This window comes from Tasmannia lanceolata, unplaced genomic scaffold (assembly GCF_043159265.1).
Source record: "Tasmannia lanceolata isolate RefF3 unplaced genomic scaffold, GAP_Taslan_0.1 ptg000002l, whole genome shotgun sequence".
NCBI lineage: Eukaryota > Viridiplantae > Streptophyta > Magnoliopsida > Canellales > Winteraceae > Tasmannia > Tasmannia lanceolata.
In genome coordinates, this window is record NW_027518679.1 from 46,467,184 (window position 1) to 46,491,852 (window position 24,669).

Consider the following 24,669-nt stretch of genomic DNA (forward strand, 5'->3'; position numbering starts at 1 on the left):
TACCCCTCAAAAGTTGTTTCAAACTGTTAGTTTGGGGGCATTTTCGTCCGAAACATATATTTTCAAAATCGGGTGGTGAAAAGACCCTGATACCCTTCTGACATCAATAGAGTCCTCATTTTTCATTACTGCCTATTAAATTGATGTGCTTCACTAGGCTTCTTTTGGTTCGTTTGAATATGTATTTGAACCGACAGAACTTTGGGTTCGTTTCTATCTTGGCAGTCAGAAATAACAAATGACGGATGGATGCTTTACACGTGTTGGAAATTTTTTTGGAACGCTGACGTTATTGAATACTTTTTGGAACGCTGATGTTGTCTTTTCTCACTTCTCTTTTGGCTTAGAACGGTAACGTTATTGAATATGTCTCTTTTAGCTTAGAATCTTGTCCCTTCTCTTTTGGTCCTTATTATTTACACTGGTCTACCCCATTATTTCCGCCGGCTTACTCATGAATTCCGCCTGCATACACCATATTTTCACCGGCGTACCCCATTATTTATGCCAGTGTACCCATTATTTCCGCCAGCTTACCCATTATTTCCGCCGACGTACTCATGAATTCCGCTGGCGTACGCCCTATTTCCGCTTGCACCCTATTTCCGCCGGCATATCCCTTTATTTACGCCGGTGTACCTATTATTTCCGCAGGCGTACACCCTATTTTCACTGGCATACCCCTTAATATTCTGACGGCGTACCATAGAATCCGCCGGCATTCTCAGCTAAAAGAGACGTGAGAAATAATAAAATATTCAATAACATCGCCGTTCTAAGCCAAAAGAGACGCATCCAATAACGTTACCGTTATAAGCCAAAAGAGAAGTGACAACCAAAAGAGAAGTGGAAAGATTCTAAGCCAAAAGAGACGTATTCAATAACGTTACCGTTCTAAGCCAAAAGAGAAGTGAGGACCAAAAGAGAAGTGGAAAGATTCTAAGCCAAAAGAGACGTATTCAATAACGTTACTGTTCTAAGCCAAAAGAGAAGTGAGAAAAGATAATGATTGACTTTGGGTTGTCTGCATTCCAAAAAGTTTTACAACATGTGTCAAGCATCCACCCGTCTCTAGTTATTTCCGACGGCCAAGATAGAAACGAACCCAAGGTTCTGTCGGTTCAAATACACATTGAAACGGACCAAAAAAAGCCTAATGAAGCGCGCCAATTTAAGAGGCAGTAGTAGAAAAGGAAGACTCTGTCGATGTCATAAGGGTATCAGGGTCTTTTGACCACCCGATTTTGAACATTAGCCCTTGTTTCATTCTTGTTTTGAAAGGTGCCTCCAATCCGTAATTCCTCGAAACATGAGCCCCATTAAGTACTTTCCTCTTTTACTTTTCCTGTGGTCCAGACGTATTGTCAGAAATCATATAATACGCTTACTTAAGCATTATTGGGGCTCCCTCTAGTTCCCGATAGGCATAATTGAGGTTCCCCCTCTAGTTAGTTATTGGTAGAAGAGCCCAAGACACTACTCTTTCTCTATATATAGAAGAGATTATACCATGCAGACTACCCCAGTGAAAATTTCAACATGAGTTTCTCTCCATGGCTTCTATTCCATGTTTTGTTTCTTCTTGTAGCCCAAATCCTTTCCTTTTCTCTACAAAACCCTCCCCCTCCCCCTTATTATGCACATAAACCACCACCACCTTCACCATTTCACCACCACCAAAACCCTCCCCCGCAATATGCACATAAACCACCACCACTATCACCATTTCACCATCACCATCATCACCACCACCACCGCCACCACCATCCTTCACCTCCCCACCACTGTCCTACCCCACCAGCACCACCACACCATGCCCTTCCACCCTTGAAAAAGCCACTCCCTCCACCGCCCAAAACTATATACAAACACCCCCCACCTCCCAAAACTACCTATACACATCCACCACCACCACCACCACCACCACCAAAAACTGGTTATACACATCATCCACCTCCCAAAACACCTCTCTCTCCCAAACCCATCCATGAACACCCACATCCACCCCCACCACCCAAAACAGTTTATACACATCCTCCTACAAGTCACCCACCACCTCCCAAAACCACTTGGGTGCATCCCCCACCACCACCTCCATATCTTGACTCATCTCCTCCACCCCCACACCATTAGCTTTTAATTTATAATCCACGGCTGTCTTAGTCAACAGAATCAGCAGCAGCAGCAAGAGCACTAACGATAGTTGTCATCTTGTCTATGTTATGTAAGCATGTTTCTTGTTTGTCCCACTTGTTCTAGGGCTTGTTAAATTTGTACCCCATCTTAGTGTTTATGAATTGCTATAACTTTGTGTTATGTATCTTTAATCTTTGTAGTACTCTAGATGAGTTCACTTGATACCCTTGGACTTTCTTCTTTGCACCTGTTCGTTCAAGATTATGCCCACCGATTGTGATTTGTGAGTCCAAAACCAATTATTGGACTCAATTTCCGTTAATTTTGAGTCTAATAATTGGTTTTGGACTCACAATCGGTTAGAATAATCTGAAACGAACAGGTAAGCTGTTTGAATGACATTCATAGAAACCATAATTGATACATAGGCCGTGGGAGATTAAAACATAGGTCATATCTGATGGACGGTCCAAATCAACCAAAAGATGGGGTCCACTATGTAGTAGTTGTGTGCCTAATATGGTGAATGTTTTTTGCACTACTATAAATGACATGTGATGAGAAAACACGGTTCTGATATATGCCACATGGCTCTGGGGGTGGGCCTTATATTGGTTTTGTGGAATTTCCCCAAGAAACCCACGTTTGGTTGCTAGTTATATAGTGGGCAAAAAAGAATCCCACGAACCAAAATTACCCCGCACGAAACCCAAAGCTGGAAAAAAAAATCCCATGAACCAAAATAATCCCGCACGAAATTCGAGGAACCAAAATAACCAAAAAGAAGAACTTTTTTCTTCCCAACAGTTCAAGCAACCAAACAAATGGATTTTTATTTTACCGGGATTTTTTTTCCTACCATAATCCGGTCAACCAAACATGGGATTTTTATTTTACCGGGATACTTCCAAGGAGTTTTTTTCCACCAATGTTGTTAGGCCACAACATAAGTAGGCTGATCTTACCCTCCGATCTGTTGGCGTTGATCTTAATCCTCTGAGCTGTAGGGGCCTACAATATTATAAAAGCCCTTATAGAATGGAGGGTTTAGGATCTCTATGTACAGCTTGTCACCCAAGAAATGAACGGTTTGGATCATCCTATGAAGTGGGGATCATTCTACTTTTTCAAGTCTCTTTTCAGATGACTTTGTGATCTTCGGTAATGGATGCAACCCAGGTTTGAAAAGGATTATGTGATTTCTCAACAGTTATGAGAGATCATCTGGCCAAAAATTTAATAAAAACAAGAGCTGTTATGCAGTGACTGATAAAGCTCCTATCTCAAGAATCAAAACATTGAGGAAGCCATTGGGTTTTCAATAAAAATTCTCCCATAACATATCTAGTGGCTCCTCTCTATTCGGGAAGACTAAAGGTGGCCTATTTTCAAGAGCTGATTGGAAAGATAAGATCAAGATTGAAGCAAAACTTTTAACTTCCAGATGCAAGCTGATTCTATTAAATCATGTTCTATAGAAATTGAGTCTCTTTTAGCTAAATTTAGGTGAGGAGCTAGTGACTGGGTGTGAGAGGCAAGAAAAGACATTGGGTATCATGGCAAAGAACTGTTAAGCCAAAGGAAGATGGGGGTTTGGACACAAAATCATTGGTGATTCTAAGCATAGCCTTCAGATTGGAATCACTCCACAACTTACATTAACTAAAATCCCTGTGGAGCCAATTCATGTGGTCTCTATATTGTAGAAACTCCCATCCAAACCTAGTGACAGAAGGCAGAGGTACCTCAAAATAATGGAGAGACATAATGCATGGCTACGAAGAATGTGTGGCAAGAAGGAGCAAGATGAAAAATGGGCAATGGAAACCTACTGTTCTGGACTGACGTATGGATCGAGGATAGCCCTCCTATGCTTGAGAATTTGGCCTTAGACCAGATGGGTATCACCAAGAGGGCACCTAAGTGTGTCAAAGACTGTTGGATATGGTGGAAATGCCTACCAATGAGATTGTACAAACTGAATATAGATGACGAAGCGAAAGGAAACACGGGGAAATGAGCGTCGTCGGAGTGATTAGGGATGAAATGGCAAATGTGTTATAAAAAGTTATAAAAAATTGATGTGCAAATCTGTAATTTAGGATGAGATAATACCTTATACGAAATTAATCTGGTAACTTCAAAAGCAGATTTCAACAGTAACAATTTTCTGCAATAATAAACTGTAAAGGAAGAACAAATCGTTAGATCACTTATCGAGTTGAGGCACGAAGAATCTTCGCTGTCCTTAAGGCAAATCTCGCCCCCACTATGACGAATCAACGGTGCAGATGGGCGTCACGGCGTATGCCTCCAGGATACAACAACTTTCGCTCCAGGGGTGTGCACTCACGCAGCCCGGATGCCTAACAACTTGCTTATATGTGCCAAAAGCCTTGATCAGAAAAGTTGGGAAAACCAGAAGGAAATCAGAGAGAGGATAGCAGAAGAAGAATCCGTTCTGTCTTTTTTCTATCTCTGTAAAACCGTTTTTATAGAAAGATAATAGACACGTTGGGATGAAACGTCGCACTCTTTTAATGCGTGAGAGACGTTTCCCAAACGGTCACAAAACCATGATTTAAGGAATCTCAAACGGCTTTGGGCCCACGCGCCGGGCCGGGCGGCGCGCGTGTGTGGTAACACCAAAAGCCCACCGGACCCAAGTGGGTGATCCGTGCGCGTAGGATTCCCATGACCTCTTTTTCATTCACAAGACTAAGAGAGTGAAAGTATATATATGGCCACTCTCACCCTCTCACACTTCCCATTTGGGACTAAAGTTTTCTCATGGCTTTAGTCTTTTTGGAGGGAAGCTTTAACTTTGAGTGAGAAGCCCTAAAGCAAAAAGTAAAGCCAATGTAAAAGACTAAAAGCACCCCTTTGTAAGATTGAATTACAAAAAGACTTTTGCATAAAAAAGTCAACAAAATGTGATCACAGCTTGTTCCATTTACTATGAGACCAGCTCAAACATGGCAGCAGCAACCGGTACATTGCTATACGAGCTTAGAATTTGAATCTCCTTTGGTTGGAAGAAAATCATCGCCGAAGTAGACATCAAGGTTCTCTTCGAAACCCATCGAAGGTAAGGGGAATATCCCCTGATCAATCAAGTATTTGTCGTCAGAAGTTTTATCTCCCATCTCCATCATTTTCCCAATCATTGTGCATCAATACCGTAAAGGTACCAAGGTGGTCGATTGATGCAGGAGAAATGTCGAGAAAACACTGTTCTGAATGTGAACTATCTCATTTTGGAACTGATCTCGCAAATTCTTAAACAGAGGCTTAAAAGTGAAGTTCAACTCTCAATCTCGAAAACAACTTCGGTCTACTCAAGGTAGTAATCTAACAAGTTCAGAGCCTCTAAGCCTCATAATCTAACCTTGAATATGAGGCTTAGAGGCTCTGAACTATGAGTCTTTTATTCAATTTCAATTCCTCAATATGCAATGGCAAGATCCAATGTAAATTTGATATGTTTCACGAACACAGTAACGACAATGTGAAGTTTAAATGCTGTTTGCGAATTAAAAACAGAGAACAATAACTTAATTTCAACGAGCCAATGTCACTAGTTTTAAAAACCGATTAACCCATGCCATCAACCTGTGTCCAAGTATTCAAGACACTAAAGTTGAAATCTATTTTAAAAGCCATGTGTTAACTGTGCATGATTTCTTCCAATAAAATTGTCTTCTATTCCAAATTATCCATTTAATTCAATCACTCAGCAAATTAAGTGCATATCTACTTTATTTTGTGTATGCAATAGCTGTGACAGTTACAAACAATGACAGTGACAAACAGTTGGAATTAAACTCCATATACATAAACTCAAGAGGTAGAGGTGTTTTTAATCCAACAGAAACAACTACCTGCAAACAGTTGCCCTCCTTGAAACTAATTTTAGTGCTAAGATAAGCATTCAATCATATTGTCTCACCCGACAACACCTATATTTGAAGTGACTTTCAACCCTATGGGGTACCATGCGTATAGTATGTAGTTCCATCATCAGCTATGGGTTCGAATCTAAGAGAAATTCTAGGCAACCCTAGAACAGGAGTTCATGGGGTTAAGTCTGAAAATATGGCTTTCCTATTGTGTACAGGTGCAAGCTTCACATTAGGAAGATTAGGAATTCTTCCCAGTGAGTATTGGAAGACATCCAGCTCACCAGTATCACTCACAATAGCAGATGGAAAAAGACAATTCTTCTAGCTGCATCTGCCACGTTGTTGGGACCTTCAGGCTGTGATTATAAGAGGAGATTAACCCTTGCTAGAATGGTGGGCTTCCATAATAGATCTTGCTAAATTATCTGAAATTCTTTAGAAACTTACATTATACAAAATCTATTTGAAATCAACACTTTAAAACAGGGCTGTGGCTTTTGTTGGACGTTTCATTATCAAGTGTAAATGCCAAACCCATGCTGTGTGTATGTACACATGCTTTGCCAAGCAACATGGTTGGGAAGTTTCCCAAATTATGGATATAATGGCAATGTATGTTAATAACTGCTAGACACTGAAATTATGGTTTCCATTGGAAGCTTGTTACTCATTGCATGTGTTATTTTTTGTACGTGAATCATCTTTGCAACTGATCTGAATGTTAGAGGGCTGATCCTAACCCTCTATAGATCGGCGTGTTAGGATCAACCTATGGAAATAAATTTTGGGGCACTACCTATTTAGGTAGTGACCCATCTAATGGACGGTTTGGATCATCCTATGGTGATGGCCATACCGTACTTTGAATAAAGTGAGGAGTGCCCTCATCAAAATACAGTAGTGCTGATAACATTTCCCATTAAGATATTATCACATAAACTTTGGCCACTTAATAATTGTTTGGTTGTCAGTTTCCTGGTGTCATTGAGTGTCGTTACTGAAGCAAGAAGACAGTCGAGGCGTAATAATTTAACTAATAATTTAACTAGCTTTCTTCTCTCTTTCTCTCTCTTCCCAGATGATACATTCGCCTAGGGTTTACTAGGCAGTTTGACCTGTTTTTGTAGAGTCATGTCATCTTCTCATAGTGTTTGGTAGCGTATTTTAATTCAAACTACTTGCATACTATTCTCCTTCTCTACACATGTGGCATTACATCCCGGCCAAACTACTTGAAAAAAAAAAAAAAAAAACACGTGAAAATGGTCTAATCTTTCAACCATTTTCAAGCACAGGATCACATTTTAAAAGTGTTTTCCTTGTTTGATAAAAGGCTTTACCAATGACATAATGGGGGCCTCGTTGTATTACAATGAGATCACGCTCTACTAAAGCATTGAGAAGCCATCCTTGCTAGAGTGAAGGAGTGTTCGAAATAGATGATAATGATAGATGCAATGGGCTCTCTTTATGCAAGCCTTTAAGGCCCTTGCATCTATCATTCCGCTAGAAAAGTATACGAATGATGGAGCATCGAGAAACAATCTTTGGGGAAACTAGGAGGGTTCAAAATTTCTCTCGGCTAACATACATGATTCTGACCAAAAAATGGATTACAGACTCAAGAGAGAGGCATTAAGACAGAGTACTTAAAGCAGATGAATCAGTTTTAGCCACCAACTCTAGAGAGGGTCTCTTATTCTAAACTAACTAACTAAAGAACAACTGGTAATATCTTAGTTTGATAATGTTATATTTAATCGATTTTCATAAATTTGATTTTTTATAGCCTGCCAGTTGCTCTCTAAAATGAATTCTTAGAAGTACTTCTAAAGTTCTAATCCTAAAAATATTAGGGCATGTTCGGCAACACTTCTCATTCTCACCTAAAGAATCAGAGTGAGAAACTTTAGAAACAGTTAGTAGAAATTTTGGAATCAGACCTTAGCGAGTCAAGCAGCCGAACAAGATTTTTGAGATTTTTTTTTGGCTTTTGTCATTCTCCACCCCTAAAAAGCATAGTTGGCAAACTGATAAGATTGCATACCATTTATATTTCAAGTAATAATAGGCTATTCCTGAAGAAACCCAAAAAAAATTCCAACCCAAGAAACCAAAAGGAAAAACTTTTAAAAAAATAAAATTAGGGTTTTGATTTTGAGGGTTTCACTTTCTTTAGATTGAATCAATTTCAAACAGAGGAGACAAATCACAGTAGTTGAAGCAATAATATGCAATGCCTGAAGAAACCCAAAAAAAAAAAAAAAATCAAACACAAAAAAGCAATGGGAAAAATCTTTAAAATAAAAAATAAAATAGGGTTTTGATTTTGGGGGGTTTCACTTTCTTTAGGAAGGTGAGACAAATCACAGTAGTTGAAGTAATAATATGCTATGCATGAAGAGATGTGCTTGAGCTTACTAGACCAGCTTCAAGAAAGGGATTATAAACAAGCCCCTCTCAGCAAATCTGAAGAGCAAAAAACAGGTTGTTTTACGAACAAATTAACACCTCCTATGCCATCTTTTTCATTCGCATAGGGGCTGCCTGAATATTTGCTCGAGGTTATACGTATAAAACACAAACAAAATAGAAATAACAGATTCTATTCAACAGAGAGATGAAGAAACCTAAAACCCCCTCTCTAAGTAGAGATTTGGGGAACCCTAAAAACCATAGAAAGTTAAGGGATCTCTCACTTCTCAGGGTATTTATAAGCTCTTGGCAAAGAACCCTAATCGGTGAAATGTGCGAGAGTGAAATCTAACCGTAGCTTCTTAGATCACCTCACACGTATGGTGTGTGGCCGTATGGTACAGTATTTTTCTGAAAAGTACTGTACTGTCCATATCATAGGATGATCCAAACCGTTCATTTGTCGGGCCACAACGTAAATAGGTTTGTGCCCCGAAGATCATTTTTATAGGATGAATCTAATTGTTCAGTCTGTAGATCCTCGGAGGGTTAGGATCATCCTATGGAAGTGATTTTTGGGGCACAACATATTTATGTTCTGGCCGAACAAATGAACGGTTTGGATCATCTTATGAAATGAGCCGTATAGTACTTTTTGAAATATACTAGATGATCTAAACCGTTCATTTGTTGCATTGCACCTTTAATTACTTCAAAAGCAAAGAAAGACTTCAATTTCGAGTGTGGCTTTCGAACAACTAATGATCCTTTGTAAAGAAACATTGGGGCATCTAAACCCGGAAGGGTGTGGCTCTTTGGCGTAAAATCATGGGTTTGCTCCCCAGTGACAAGCGTTCGAATCCCCCCTTGCCTACTCAATGCACGTGGTTTCCGGGTGATTGTGCGCATCCGTAGGGAAATAGTCCTACCCCCGAAGGGGGTGGGGACACCCTTCGATACGGAAAAAAAAAATGTTTGGATGTAGGTTGAAATAACTTTGTCCATAAAATTAACCTTCGATGGTTTGGTTATTTATTATAATGAGGAAAGTGTTCATGAGCTAGAGCTTAGATAAGCTTATTTGAGCTATAGCTAAAAAACACATGTGGCCCCACATTTTTTAGGGGATCTAAGGCATTCATTTTGAAGGCCTTTCAACAGAAAGGGTGTATACCAAAAATCAGCCTGGTATGATCATCCTAACTCAATCAAAGGTGGAAGGGAAAATGGACAGACAATGTGTGTCCATGTTTCTGCCGATTTTTTTCCTCCACAAATGGCAGGGTTAGGATGATCCTATATGGCTGGTTTTTGGTACACACCCTATCTATGGAAGGGCCTTCCAAATGAATGCTTTGAATCCCAAAAAAATGTGGGGCCACATTTGGTTTTGAGCTTCCTCTTTTTCTTTTCTTTGAAAAAAAATTCTTTAATAGACAAGGAAAGGAGAATAACTCCTCACACCTATTATTTTACTTTCCAAGAAAGTAAAATGACTAAAAATCGGGTGCTATCCATCGATCTCTATCCAACAAAGGTGTGTTTATTTAATACTCTCCAAGAAAGTATTAAATAAACACTGGAAAGTATTAAATAAACACACCTTTTGTTTAGAGTTATTCTATGGGTCCTAACAGCCGGGCGAGAGATGCATGTCGTCCTCAATCAAGATAGAGACAAAGAGAGGTGGTGGCAATTTAGGTACAAAGGGAAAAAAATTGTGAGTTGCGCTAATGGCTTGGCTGCACACACACACACAGAGAGAGAGAGAGAGAGAGAGAGAGAGAGAGAGAGAGAGAGAGGAGGACCTAACAGGGGACCTGCAATGAGAATATGCCATGTGTTGAAAAAATATTTACTTTTTCCCGATTTCCCTAAAATGAAGGGTTTGCTCTTTCCCTAAAATGAAGGGTTTGCTGAAGTCACTTGTGATTTTGTGGCGTGAATCAATTTGCTGGGTTCCCTTCTAGGTCCTAATCACGGTTTCCCTAGCATTACTCTTTTCATATTTGCACGAATAGATTTTATGCAGGCATGGCTATACTGTTTTACGCTAATAGATGTTTATGCTTCTATGTTGATAGATTTTGACGTCGACAAGGTTTGAAGCTCATTTTTACATCGATAAAATTAATTTTTTATGATGATAATTTTTAAACCGATAGGGATTTACGTCGTTTGACTTTTACTCCAATAGGTTAAACATATTCGGATTTTTACATCGATGGGTTAAAAACTCCAAGTTTTACACTGATAGAATTACATATAAAAAATAAGAAAAAACTAAAAATGGGCAAGAAAAAGGGAAATGCCAGAAAAAATGAGAGAAGGTCATAAAATATGTGCTAGATGAAGAAGAACAGGAGGAAAATAGAAACACTACGAGAAGTACAAAAAAATCGTCAAATTCAAGCATGAAGAAGTAGAATAAGAATAAAACGAATCAAATAAAAATACAAAAAAAAAAATTCTCAAAATCTGTGTAAGAAAAATAAAAAATAAAAATCAGTTAATTTTAGAGAGATCTTCAATTTAGTTGCAGAGAGAGTCGCTTGATGCCGACACTGGTTGCAGAGATAGAGAGAGAGAGAGAGAGAGAGAGATGTCTTTAGAGTTTTATTATTTGAATATATTTAGTAATCACTTAATAACACTTGATAAGAGTTATATTTAAGAACGTAGTTTTAATAAAGAGTACTTTAGTTTTAATTATTTGAATATATTTAGTAATCACTTAATAACACTTGATAAGAGTTATATTTAGGAACGTAGTTTTAATAAAGAGTACTTTAGTTTTAGGGGAGTGATAAATCGACCCCCTATGTGTCTATCTCTCTCCTCTTTCTCTCACTAACCCAGATGAGAGAGAAAGACACATAGGGAGTCGATTTAAGATATTTGGAGGTCGATTTATCACTGCCCTAGTTTGATTTAGATAATTAATTTTCGATAACATCCAATAAAAACTACCTTTTACTAGTAATGATTAAAAGTATTTTGATCTTTTCATAAACTAAGAGTATTTTAATCTTTTAATCGGGCAAATATTTAGGCTTTTATTCACCAAAAGTTGCTTCACCTTCATCGCGACAAAGTGCATCAGTCAAAATTAGCCTTTCTAGGTGATGCAGTTAGTCACGACATAGGGGAAATGATCTCTTCTTCGCCTATTCGATGATCTTTTGACATTAAAATGCAAAAAAGGTAGTCTTTTGTATATTCTAAAGTAGGTGGTTATTCAAGAATTCATAATACGATAGGTGGTCGTTTGCAGGAATTTTCGGGGCCATCTACTTCAAGAATTCCTCCAAACCATCCCTACCTCCTATCGCAGAAGTTGTATCTTCGTTGGCCACCCGAAGAAGATCCAATTATTCATTACGGCTAATAATGGCTTGCTAGACATTTCATAGGCTTTCCGGCCTATATTTAGGTTGCTACGCCAGTTGGAATAGAAGAAGTACTAAAACACATATTGCATTCACTCAATTACCTAATTCAAATAAGTTCCCTCGCTTGCTGCAGCTCCGCCCTTACTAATATGGGGGATAGAGACTACTTCATGCGCTCCTTCAACATCTTCTCTGCCCTAACTCAGATGGGGGATAGAGACCATTATCATTCCATAATCGCACTCAACTCGGGAAGTACGATAGGTGATCATTTGTAGGAATTTTCTTGAAAAGTTAGGACGGGGAAAATATTTCTAAAATATTCCACTCACACACAAAAAAAAAGATAATTATATCAATTCAATTTTTATTTAAAGGAACCTTCAAATTAATCATAATTATATCATTTCCCTCTAAACCCTCCAACGGCCGAAAAATAAAAATAAAAATAAAATTTACCATTAGAAATATTTTTCTTGCAATCCAAACAGGACCTACGAAAAAAGTTTCCTTTTAAATAGGAATATTCCTTTACATATAAAAAGTCGCGAGACTTTTCTTACCAGTTATCGTTACCTTCGCGGAAAGAATAATTAGGGTTTCTCTCGCCAAGTATATTTTTAGGGTTTTCTTCTCCGGTTGCTGGTGACATTCGAGTCTCTTGTTGGACGATTCAACGTTCAATCGATCGCTACTTTTAGGTAATTCTTTACCTAATTCGTCTCTACTATCATTTTATTAGTTTAATTTTGTTGCATTATTTCAATTTTTATTTAGGTAGAAAGCTCTAGCCTGTTCATGAATATCGAGATTCTCTCCAGATTTTCGATTTTTTTTATGTAAAATCTAAATTTTGATGTCTCGAAAGATCTGGTGACGAAGATATTTACGTAGAAATCTCTTGCATGTTCCTTAATATCGAAATTCTCTCTAGGGTTTTGATTTTTTCTGTTTTTTTCTCTCTCTCTCTCTTTTTTTCTATGCGAGAGATTGAAATCCCATTAGAATTTAGGGCTTTGTTGCATGCACATGAAGTAATGTTTTTATTTTTTTATTTTTGGTGTTCCATTTCAATATCAGTATTTTATTGGGGTTTATGTTTGTGAGCTTTGTATGAATTCCGTTAGAATTTTGATATTTTGATGAGTTGAATTATAAATGGTTTCATGTTATTTGTTTAATTTTCATGTCTGATAAATATCTGCACGGCCTGTTATTGGTCAAAATTTGCAATTTATTTATTTTATCCTCGGAACTAAAGCTACTTAGGCTGTGATTACATTTAATAATTTTATTTTCAGAGGTGAGCTAGCTGTAGATGCACCCTAAACAAGCATGCATGCCCTAATTTTTTTTATGCTTTCAGCTTGAAGTTGTTCAAAACACGATCTGCGTTCCTTCCTGTACGTGTGTTTGAGGTGCATCTGTAGACCTTCCATTTACAGCTCCATAAACTACTCTTTTACGGTAGTTTTACTAAGCTAGTGCCTATTTAGCTCCAGTCAAATCTATTATACTTTAAGGCCATGTTTGGATACCCACAAGATTTAGATTTGGATTTCACATTTGCAGTTGAGATTTGGAACTGGATCGGATCCATCAATTTCCAAATCAGTTACAACAGTGAAAAAAGATCTGATTTTCAAATCTGTTATGAAAGACATTATTTGGAAATCCATATTTGTGGCAAGTACCTTAACCCTCGCTGCTCTTTGACCTTGCTGCTGCCCCAGCCAGACTTTCCTCCCTCCCTCCCCCTCCCTCCCTTTCGTACAACATCAGCATGAGTATGATTGATGTATTTTGTATCCAAAACTCAAATCCAAATACAAAAACATGAGGTACCCAAACATGGCCTAATGGTTTTTTCAAAGGGAAATGATATTAGCACAGCCATATTTTGATATTTGCACAAATGGAAGTGATATATCCACCCTTATTTTTACTTGGGACTGCCAACTGCATTGTATCTATGACTGCAGAGGGGCTGTTGTACTTCACGGGGAAAGGATTCAACAGACCTGATTGCCACGTACAATGCAACCGTCTGTCCCATGCAAAGAAAATGGGCGCATTTATCATTTCCATTTCACAAACCATCGTCTTTTAGTATTTAAAGAGCTGTCAAAAGGTTATTACATTTCCCAAAAACTCTCACGAGCCAATTAAAGAAGAAATGACAGCTGGGTTTGTGCAAATATCAAAATATGGTTGTGCCGATAACATTTCCCTTTCTCAAAATATAATTTTTCTAGGTGAAAGGAAACATTCCTTTATTTACCATATAGTCCTCAACATAGTGGACTTCTAGTTATATATATATTTCTAAATTTTATGGTTTTCAAATGACATCCTTTCTCATTGCCATATTTGGGTGTGGTTGTGTCCTAGTAGAAAGTATGTGTTGGACACACTGCCCAGATGCGATTGGCATGGTTACAAATAAACAACATCAATTCGTCCTCTTTCCTTCTTTTTAGCCTTGATATCTTGTTTGCATGCCTATGTAATTCTATTTATCTATATTGATTTCCATGTCTGAGACTCTGAGTTCCATAAACCATGACAGATTGCGTGTCTGCAAATGATCAATTTCTTGTATAATGCGATGCAATGAACATTTGTTTCAGTAAACAATTGCTGGCCACATGCTTGTCTATGGGTACTTTGTCATTATATACATCTTCATTCATAAGAATATGAAGGATGTATTCAGATAAAATGGCAAGTGGTAGTTTATCTTGCTCATTTGTAATCTAAACAATGTAATTTATTGCTGTATTAAGCGTATTTCAATCATTTGTTTTTTTTCTAATGATAATGTCGAAAATGGAATTTTATTTCAATCATTTGTTCCTTGTTACTTTTAGTATATAAATCATTGTAAAACTCCTTTAGACATACGAAAATCATTTTACTTTCTCCTCATCTTATCTCTTCTCTTTTCGCTTTTCTTTCTCTTCTTCTCTTGAAGATTTTTACAATAAATACGTGATAGTCATGTGCCAAATATAAAATACTGCTTGTCCTGTAGTTCTGGTGAAAATTTTACTATGACTGTGGAGACCTGGGTTTGGATCCCAACAGCCACTTCTTTCTCATACCTTATATAGACAGACCAATTACCAATTGATTTTTCTTTACAAATGTCTCATGCAATGTTGAGACTTGAGAGATGAGGTAACACATATTTGTGGTCTCAATTACAAAAGGGGATTTTAGAAAATGAAGTTATGTGTCATCATCTTTGCAAATTTCCAGTCTCAATTTCGAGCGGAAAAGTTCTCTGTGGCTACTGTTAGAATCTCTGTGAAATTCTTGTCAAAACTTTTAGTACTTCAGTTATTTTGAAAAATATATATGCTTTGATGCGTTGGAGGTTCAATAATTTCCTTGTTTTATTTGTGGAATTGTGTGGCCATGTCTCTTATCTTGTGCGATCTTTATTACTTTTGCAGGAACTTGTTCGCTGCCTGGCAACAGCTGGCAATGAAGCGTGCGATATATTAGGAAGGGCTAATTTAAGTGTGCATTTCTTTGTTTATTTATTGAGACGAGAAGGTCGTCATGGCAGGACACCTGCCAGGGAATCCTTCTCAGCATGGAATGGTAAGGGATGGGGCCTACAACATTTGCCAGATCATGTCAGAGGCACCTAATAGCATGAGATCTCGCTGGTACCATAGTAGAAAAGAAATTGAAGATCATTCCCCATCTAGAAAGGATGGTATTGATTTAAAGAGAGAGACACAACTACGGAAGTTATACTGTTCATTCCTTCAAGATCTCGGCATTAAGCTTAGAGTGTATGCCCTTTCCTGATTAGTTAGTTTTGCTTAAGTTTAGTATTCAAGCGGGCTTTAAGTAACTAATTTAATGTGAGATTTTCAAGAGTATCTGATGTTATCCGTCCGCGGATTGTTTCATTTTAGTTGACACTTTGTTTATTTCTCTTGTTATTTGACTACATTGAGGTTTTATCATTTTTTTGGAGAGATGCTATTTTCATCCTCTCTGCAGTACACATTCACCCCCCTTATAACGTGAAATGTGAGCAACTTTAATGCTTTTTGACGTCAAGTCACGTTAGAGGGGGGCGAATGCGTACTGCGAGGGGGGGGTGAAAATATCATTGCCCTATTTTTGGCATTCTTTTGAGCCTAGATGAGCTCCTGAATTCTCCATAATTACCCGTGAACCTCCAGGTTTGCACCAGTATCTCTATTTACTTTGGCTGGTTGCCGACATTAGAAAATTTCCTCTGCTTTTTGAAGCTATTTTTTTCTTCATTTAGCAAGGGATATTTTGGTGTATCAATATATCTGTCACGGAGATAGTTATCCATCACTGATACAGCAACTTATTCTTCACTTTGTAGCAATTTATTGTCTTTTTGGTGGTTTTTGGTTAACACTTTCATTAACTCGTGCTATTGAGCTTTTTTATATGTAAACAAATAAATTTCCCATTAGCATAACCAAGATCCCTCTTAATTTCATAAAATGATCAAATTGTTGGTTTATCAGGTACAAAGATGAGTAGACTTACCCATTCAAAAACTAGCAGAGTAGATTTCTGAGAGTTCAATGAGTATTCCAACATTGTTTAAAAAATAATCACGGTGGATAGGAGCGTTTTCTTAATCGTTCTTTGAAAGACCATGCCATCCTTTTGTCACATGATATATAGACCTCCCCATTTGTTAATATTTTTTTGACTTTTTTGTCATATTTCACAGTAAAAAAACAAAATAGTGATGGGCATTGCCTTATTTTGCAGACCCCAGGTGACAATAGCAACAGCAATGATGTTTTGCCATCGATTTTACCTTCATCAGTCTCATGCAAAGAATGAATGGCAGGTCAGTCTCATATATATTATGTTCTAACTTCTAATCCATTATGTCAATTTGTTCATTTGACATATATTTTACCCATTTCGCGGTTGAAGTGCCCTATTTATGTAAATGCATTGTTATTGTAAAGGCTAGTGATATTGGCATTACCATGTTTTAATAATTGCACAAACTGAGCTTTTCTTTTCCTTTTTAATTGGCTTCTGAGAGGTTTTTGGGAGCTGTAGTAACCTTTTACAGCTGTTTTAAAAATGAAAAGACAAGCTGCTTTTTTTTGCAATTATTAAGACATGGTAGTCTAAGATCAGTAGCCTATTGTAAATTTTATTGTCGTGCCACGTTGAAATCCATGGTATTGGGTTCAAGTTTTTTTAACCTGAGGCATCATGCTTTCAGCACTATTGGGAAAGTGAAGAAACAAGGTCACCTATGCTGCTTGAACTTCAATAATTTTCCTGCTATTTATAAGCTTACTAATCCTTGTAGATGCTTCTCAAATTTGGTTATATGAATGCCGGCAATCTTGGAAATTTTGGCTTTAGTCTAACTATCCGAGATAAAGCATAATACCATTGCATGTTTGAAAAATAGTTTCATTGATCACTAGAAGGAGCATGAGGTACATATATTGTTTAAAAAATAAAAATTAAATAAAAGCACGAGTATAAATGGATTTTCAAATGCTAATGGCCAAGATTTTAAATTTCGGTGGGTGATTTGTAAGTCCCTTTTGGCTTAGTCTAGGGAGACTCATGGGCACTAGTCTACAATTCTCAAGTGCATATCACCCACAAACAGATGAACAAACAAAGGTTGTCAATAAATCTCTTGGAAATCTCTTGCGAAGCTTGGTGGGAGAAAATCCAAAGAATGGGAGCTTATACTACCAGAAGCCGAGTTTGCTTATAACAGCTCCATAAATCGATTTACTAAGAAGGCGCCATTTGAGGTTGCCCTTCATGTTTTGGACTTCCTACCTTTGCCAAGCCTAGATCAAAACAAACATGGAAGCAGAAGAGTTTCCTGAACATATACGAGCACTGTGCAACCAAGTTCAACAAAATTTTCAACAGACCACACAACACTACAAAGCAAAAGCTGATGCACATGTTGAGTTTAAATATGGTGCATCTTCTCAAGGAGAGGTTTCCAACGGGGACTTATAACAAGCTGAAGCAAAGAAAGTTTGGACTTTGCAAAGTTCTTAAGAAGATGAGTCCAAATGCATATCACTTGGAGTTTCCAAATGGATTGGCCATCAGCCCTGTTTTCAATGTAAGCGATCTTTACCCATATTATGATGACCCAGATCGAGCATTGTTGGAAGCCACTGATTTTTCTACTATTCCTGCTACATCGCCGTGAGAAAATATTGAAGACATTCATTCTATCACTACTTGACATAGAGTCTATACACTATATCTTCTACAATGGAAAGGAAAACTAAACTCTGAAGATGCATGAATTTTAGCAGAAGAATTGAAGCAACTGGATGAACAACTTTGGCATGACGTCACTACGAACTCGAGGTCGGGTTCTATTTTTTTGGAAGGAGAAAAGGCCGCAGTGGCGTAGCCAAGTGGCAGCCATGTGATGGTTCTATTTGTCATCCATGTGGCACATCCATGTGGTTTGACTTGGTCTTTGATTGTTGCATGGGAAGCTGGCTAAGTAGTGACTATGCATAGTTAGTGGTGTTAGTTGATTAAGTCTTTCTTTAATGCTTTATAGGGACTATGTTAAGACTTATTGATTTTTTTATTTTGACTACCGATGAGATTGTGGTATTTTGGGAGTTGTTTTGGAAGGGTCTTGAGAATAGGCATAGAAGTTATTATCGAATCATTTTCAATGTATCTCATTTACTACATTTGTATCTCTATTGTCTATACATATCAATGAGAATGAGCAACAAGGGATGGCACTTTTGATTGAAATTCTCTATAGCAAATTGCTATAATTTAGAGTTGAGTGATTCCTTCCAAAGGTTGAGTGATTCTCCTTTGGCATTGAGCGTTTCTGCCTTGCTAGTCGAGTGATTCCCTAGCATCCTACCCGGCGAGCGATTCTCGATTATATCTTTCCTATTGCCCTTGTTATTTGATCAATTCCCTTTTGTATTTTCATTTGCGGGTTACGGCCTGCAACAACCCTTTATTGTGTTTGACGACCTAGCCATCTGTATTACTGTTACTAGCTCATCAGCATTGTGAATTATGTTAGTGAACTTCGGATCTCTAAGTTTATTATGAACCGACACAGTTTTTCATCATAAATTTTTTCATACTAACATTATCTTATTTTTTTTTTAAAAAACCATATATTATTTCAAGGCTACTGATATTGTCACTGCCAAGTTTTGATAATTGCCCAAACCCCTTATTCTTTTTTAATTGCCTTCTGATAGCTTTTTTGATAACTGGAATAACATTTGACAGCTGTTTAAGACTTTAAGTAATAAAAGACAAGATGAGTTAGTGCAAATATCAAAACATGGCAGTGCCATTATAAGTAGCCTATTTTAATCATGTAAGTTTCTGCAGGCAACGATCGCAATTTACACGACCAGTGCCATACATAAATGATAAACCCAGATGATTATCCAAATTATTAACCTAATTTTTCTGAGGCTTCACATTTTTCTTTCTTTGTTGTCAGATTTTCACCCTCCTTGACTACATACCAAGTTCTTGGTCAGTCCAGGGATGCCTTTCCTTTGTTCGAAAGGCTTGGCAGAGTACGAGGATATGAGAATGTCTGTACTACCCGTATGTTCAATATATTGAACTAAATGCAACTGTAATTGGCGTTTGGAAGAGAAGGCACCACATCCACACACAATCTCAAAAAAAAAAAAATTGAATGCAAGAAACTGTTGCAATCTATAGAGGAAGTGGAAACTTAGCAAACTTGACGGCAAATTTGTCGTTCTAGGAATCCATCGTCCAGTAAGTACTTATGACACGTATTTCATTGGGATATATCTTCTGTTATTCTTCTCTCTGTAATGTTAGGACTTGAATTCGATGTAAGAGGGTCCTATGGTCTTTAAATCTGCCATTATGACTCGAGATTCCAATGCAGTTATATGCCAGTGTGACTGCAGCCGGTGGTGGTGAAAATATGCTGAAATTGGGATTATTCATTTCCATGTCTCTTTCAATTTGCGGATTTTATCATTATCTTTGTTATTGTTGCTGTCATTGTTGAGCTTTACCTTTTCATGTTATTGTCATGGAGCTCTAAACTTGGGAATGGTGGATTAGGGCCATTTTTTTTTTTCTAATTTTGTTCTTTCAACATAACAGTTAGTTGCTATTCAAGAGTCCAGATGACTCTGTATGCATACCTCTAATCCAACTGTGTACATTTTGCAGACCATTGCAACAGTTAGCATGTTTCTTGCATGTAAAGTGGAAGAAACACCTCGTATGTTAATGGATGTAGTTGTGGTGGCATATGAGACAATGTATAGAAGGGATCCTGTAGCTGCCCAGAGAATCAAACAGAAGGTACTCAAGGCTTGACCATTTTTCTATTTGGCTATCTTTATGTGTAATTTCAAACTTCATTAAAAGGGTCTTTTGTGTGTAGGAAATCTATGAGAAGCAAAAAGAAATAATCTTAATTGGGGAGAGACTCTTACTATCAACAATTGCATTTGATGTCAATATTCAACATCCGTACAAACCCCTTGTTACAGCTTTAAAGAATTTCAAGATTGCCCAAAATGATGTGGCCAAAGTGGCGTGGAACTTTGTAAATGATTGGTATGTCCATATACATCAATGCGTTTTCTATTGGAAATCTTTTATGAAGAGATCCTTTTCTTTTACCTTGCTATTCACTCAGTTTCATTTCTCATCACGTACATTTGTTTGTTTTTTAAATTTATCATTATGAGAATTTAAAATCCATGTATGGTCCCTATAGGCTCCGGACTACATTGTGCCTGCAGTATAAACCTCATTACATTGCGGCTGGTTCCCTCTTCCTTGCTGCCAAGTTTCACAAGGTGAAGCTGCCTTCAGAAAGGGGAATGATTTGGTGGCAAGAGTTTGATGTTACACCTCGACAATTAGAAGGTTTAACTCTCTCTCTCTCTCTCATTATTTGTCAACAGCCAGTCTGCTCCTTATATATTTAATAATGTGAGAAACACAACCTAAAAATTTTGAACTTTCTTATTGTGGTCAAGCAAAAACACAACCTAAAATTTTTTAGGTGAAACGCAGTTGTATCTAATGTTTGTAACTTGCCAGATAAAAGAACACACACACACACACACATATACATTCTTTTCTCATATATATATATAGGAAACTGTTGGTGCGCTTAAGCTCACCAACCTTATAGTGTGCTTAAGCACCCAATCACATGGGTCCCACATTTTCTGTGGTGATCCAAACCATTCATTTGCAAGGTCCTTACATAGATGGGGGGTTTACCAAAAATCAGCTCCATAGAATCATCCTAACCCATCCATTTTTGGAGAATCATCCTAACCCATCCACAAATCTGCCCAGTTTTGTCCTCCACAAATGGAGGGGTTAGGATGATCCTATGGAGCTGATTTTTGGTACACCCCCTATCTACGATAGGGCCTTGCAAATGAATGGTTTGGATCACCACAGAAAATGTGGGACCCATGTGATTGGGCGCTTAAGCGCACTATAAGGTTGGTGAGCTTAAGCGCACCAACAGTATATATATATATATATATATATATATATATATATATATATATATATATATAGCAATGATAGATACAAGGGAGCCCTTGCATAAAGAGCCAAAAAAGGGCTCTGGATTGGATCCACGTCATCAAATGTAACTGATTTTACTTTTTCAACCAATTTTAAATTGTAACTGAAAATGACGTGGATCCAATAAAGATCCCTTTTTTGGCTCTTTATGCAAGGGCTCCCTTGTATCTATCATTGCTCTCTCTCTCTCTCTCTATATATATATATATATATATATATATATATATATATATATATGAGAAAAGGGTTGCTACGCTCGAGCACAGAAACAGGGGGGTGGAGACATTTGGGGGGTGGGGTGGGGGGTGGTGGTGATCCTAACCATTCATTTGGAAGGCCCCATCATGGATGGGGGGCCTACCAAAAATCAGCTCCATTGGATCACCAATGGGTGTCCATTTGTGGGGCCAAAAATGGACAGATACTGTTTGTCCACAAATCTGGACATTTTTTGCCCACAAATGGACACCCTAAGGTGATCCAATGGAGCTGATTTTCGGTGTACACCCTACCCATGAAAGGCCCCATCAAATGAACGCTTTGGATCCCACCACAAATGTAGCCCCACCCTGTTTCTGTGCTCGAGCGCAGCAACTCTGTCCTCATATATATAGACAGATTTGAATCTTTATAGGTATCTCAAATACAAAGCTGTTGTGTAGTTACTGGTCATGGGGTGTTCTTCATTGGCTTCCTTTTTCTTGCAGAGGTTACTCAGCAGATGCTTGAATTATTGGAGCAGAACAAAAGAGCAGTGGTTCCTTCCACACGTACCAATGCACCTGGAACTGGAACGCCAGTAGTTCCTTCCACACGTGCGAATGCACCTGGAACGGGAACACCAGTATTTCCTTCCACACGTGCGAATGCACCTGGAACTGGAACGCCAGTAGTTCCTTACACACGTGCAAATGCACCTGGAACGGGAACGCCAGTATTTCCTTCCACACGTGTGAATGCACCTGGAATGGGAACGCCAGTCGTAGCTGAAAAACCAGCATCCAGAATTCCACAGACGCTCGAGTTGTTGGAACATAACAGAAGAGCTGCGGTTCCTTCCACACTTGCAAAGGCACCTGAAACTCCACTTATAGCTCAAAAAGCAGTATCAAGAAGTCCACATTCATGTGTTTTAAGTGGTTCCGTTGGCACCAGCGAGTTGACTCATGAAGTGGGTAGATGTGAGTCTGCTAATTTGGTCAGTCACAGTCTCGGTGGCCAAAATTCAGTTCATGATAACACAGACGTTGTTGAAAAAGGAGAATTACAATGCCAAACCAGCGAGTGTGGGAGCGCCCATAGTGTTGTTGAGGATGGCGAAAAGTTTGATGAGGGCGAAGATCAATCGAGGACAGAGTCTGCTCAAATTGTGGGCAGTAAAATTATTGCTGTTAGCGAAGGCCTCAGTGAGATTGACAAGGATAGAATTAAGGCAAGATTAAAGAGGAGAATACAGGATAGAGCTATGAATAAAAAGGCTGTGGCTGCGGACGAACTTGACTGCGAAGCTTGGATTGAGAGTGAGCTGGAAAATGGAATAGAGCTGGAAGTGAAGAAATCAAGGTTGGTCTGAGGTTATAAACTTGCGCTGTAAACTGACAATGCTTATGAACCTTGTGAACTGATAGGCTGAGGAAATATCAAGTGAAGGCTTGAAATTCTTCTGGGTGGAATAACCGACTTCTTGGGGGGGAACCTCAAACAGGTTGTAGAATTGATATCAGGAGATTCAGAACCATTTATTCTTGAAGTATTTGGTGATTTATTTGACTCTTTTTCATTAGTTGCAAGTTTTTTCATCTTTGTTATTGCTGTTGGTGGCATTAACATTCATTGTAATTGTTATATATGTACAAAGTCAGTAACTTCTGAAGACATTGAAATGAGTATATAGGGGCCCCTGTAACCTGTGAAGTCTTTGTAGGGTTAAAAACAAAAACTTTGTGAAGTCTTTGCCAATTATTTTATGGCTTCTCTTCTGTGTTTGTGCTGTATCTTTAGAAACAAGAGTTGTTCATGTCAGCCTCTAGTCATTTACAACTCCACTTTTTAGAAGGACAAATGATATACGCTTGTTTTGATGTGAGCATCCCTCTTTTTAATTTTCTCACTGGCGTTGCACTTCCAAGTTCCAGCAATCTGTACACAGCCCATGGAGAACTTTAAATTAAAAGGAGTGGTGCAGGTATCAAAACAAGTGGCTTGGTGATATTAGTTCTCAATAGATTAGCTAATTGGTATTGTTCTCTGTGAGGATAGCAAGCCAGGGTTTATTTTATCCCCGGGCAGGCTTGTTATCCTCACATTAAAAACAGTCTCAGTGGGCAGGGTATACTATTCAAGCAGGATATGGGTGTAGCCAGTCAGTCCGAGGGGTTTATTCAAGATAAATTATCCTAGGAAGAAGAAATTTTCCAGGTACAGATTATCCAATCTGTACAAACCGAAGGGTGAAGGATATGGTAAAAATGATTAGACAAAATGTCACATTTTACTATGAACAGTAAAAGACAATTTTTGGAGGGGCATTTGATTTGGGAGAGAGATAGAGACCCTTACCCTCTCGATAGAACATCCAGAGCTGCGAACCTTTCATTGGGGCATTCGGTTACTACAGCGGGGTCTCTCCTCCCTCCCGCCGTACCCCTCTCTCACCACTTGAGAAACTAATTTATTATGAAAAAAAATTCATGGTTACCAAACATGGCTTTAGCTTTTCTAGGCGGAGTTCTTCACGACTTTGTTCGGTCAATGGCGTATAATAATCAATCAAGGTGTTCTCAACAGCTTTTGCTTAGACTTGCTATTGCCAGAATACATAAAGGAGGCAAATATAGGGCCTAATAAGTGCCTTTTATGATCGAGTTAAAAAGTGATTTGTGTGTTTAGGGTATATTCATTTTGTAGTAAAACATAAGTAATTACATATGAAGGCCATGTTTGGAAGAGGATGATAAGTGGTTGAAAGTTGTGGAAAAGAAAAACTCTATTAAAAATAGTGTTTTATTTTTCCTATTCTTTCCAGAAAAGATACCTCAAACGAGAAGAGCATGATGTTACATACTCTACAGAAGCTGAGGTTTGCGCATTTCACCAAGGATTGACAATTTTCATCAGACAAATGGAAGGTAGATTGACTACATCACAATATTTTCCTCACAATTTGCATCATATGTGGACATTTGACAAGCTTATCAGTATAG

At 38.1% G+C, this 24,669-nt stretch overlaps 1 protein-coding gene and 1 non-coding gene across 2 annotated transcripts; one reads left to right on the forward strand and one right to left on the reverse strand.

Moving 5' to 3' along the window:
• Window positions 1-8,442: 8,442 nt before the first annotated feature.
• On the reverse strand, window positions 8,443-8,587 carry LOC143845824 (small nucleolar RNA snoR77). Its single transcript, XR_013234540.1, has one exon. It is a non-coding gene; the product is annotated as a small nucleolar RNA snoR77 (small nucleolar RNA).
• A 3,802-nt stretch (window positions 8,588-12,389) lies between these two features.
• Window positions 12,390-23,438, forward strand: LOC143875802 (cyclin-T1-3-like). Its single transcript, XM_077377405.1, has 7 exons — window positions 12,390-12,546; window positions 15,304-15,651; window positions 16,625-16,706; window positions 20,078-20,212; window positions 20,295-20,470; window positions 20,634-20,785; window positions 22,174-23,438. Exons 2-7 carry the CDS (start codon window positions 15,413-15,415, stop codon window positions 23,037-23,039), a joined length of 1,650 nt encoding a protein of 549 aa, XP_077233520.1. The 5' UTR covers window positions 12,390-12,546; window positions 15,304-15,412; the 3' UTR covers window positions 23,040-23,438.
• Window positions 23,439-24,669: the final 1,231 nt, after the last annotated feature.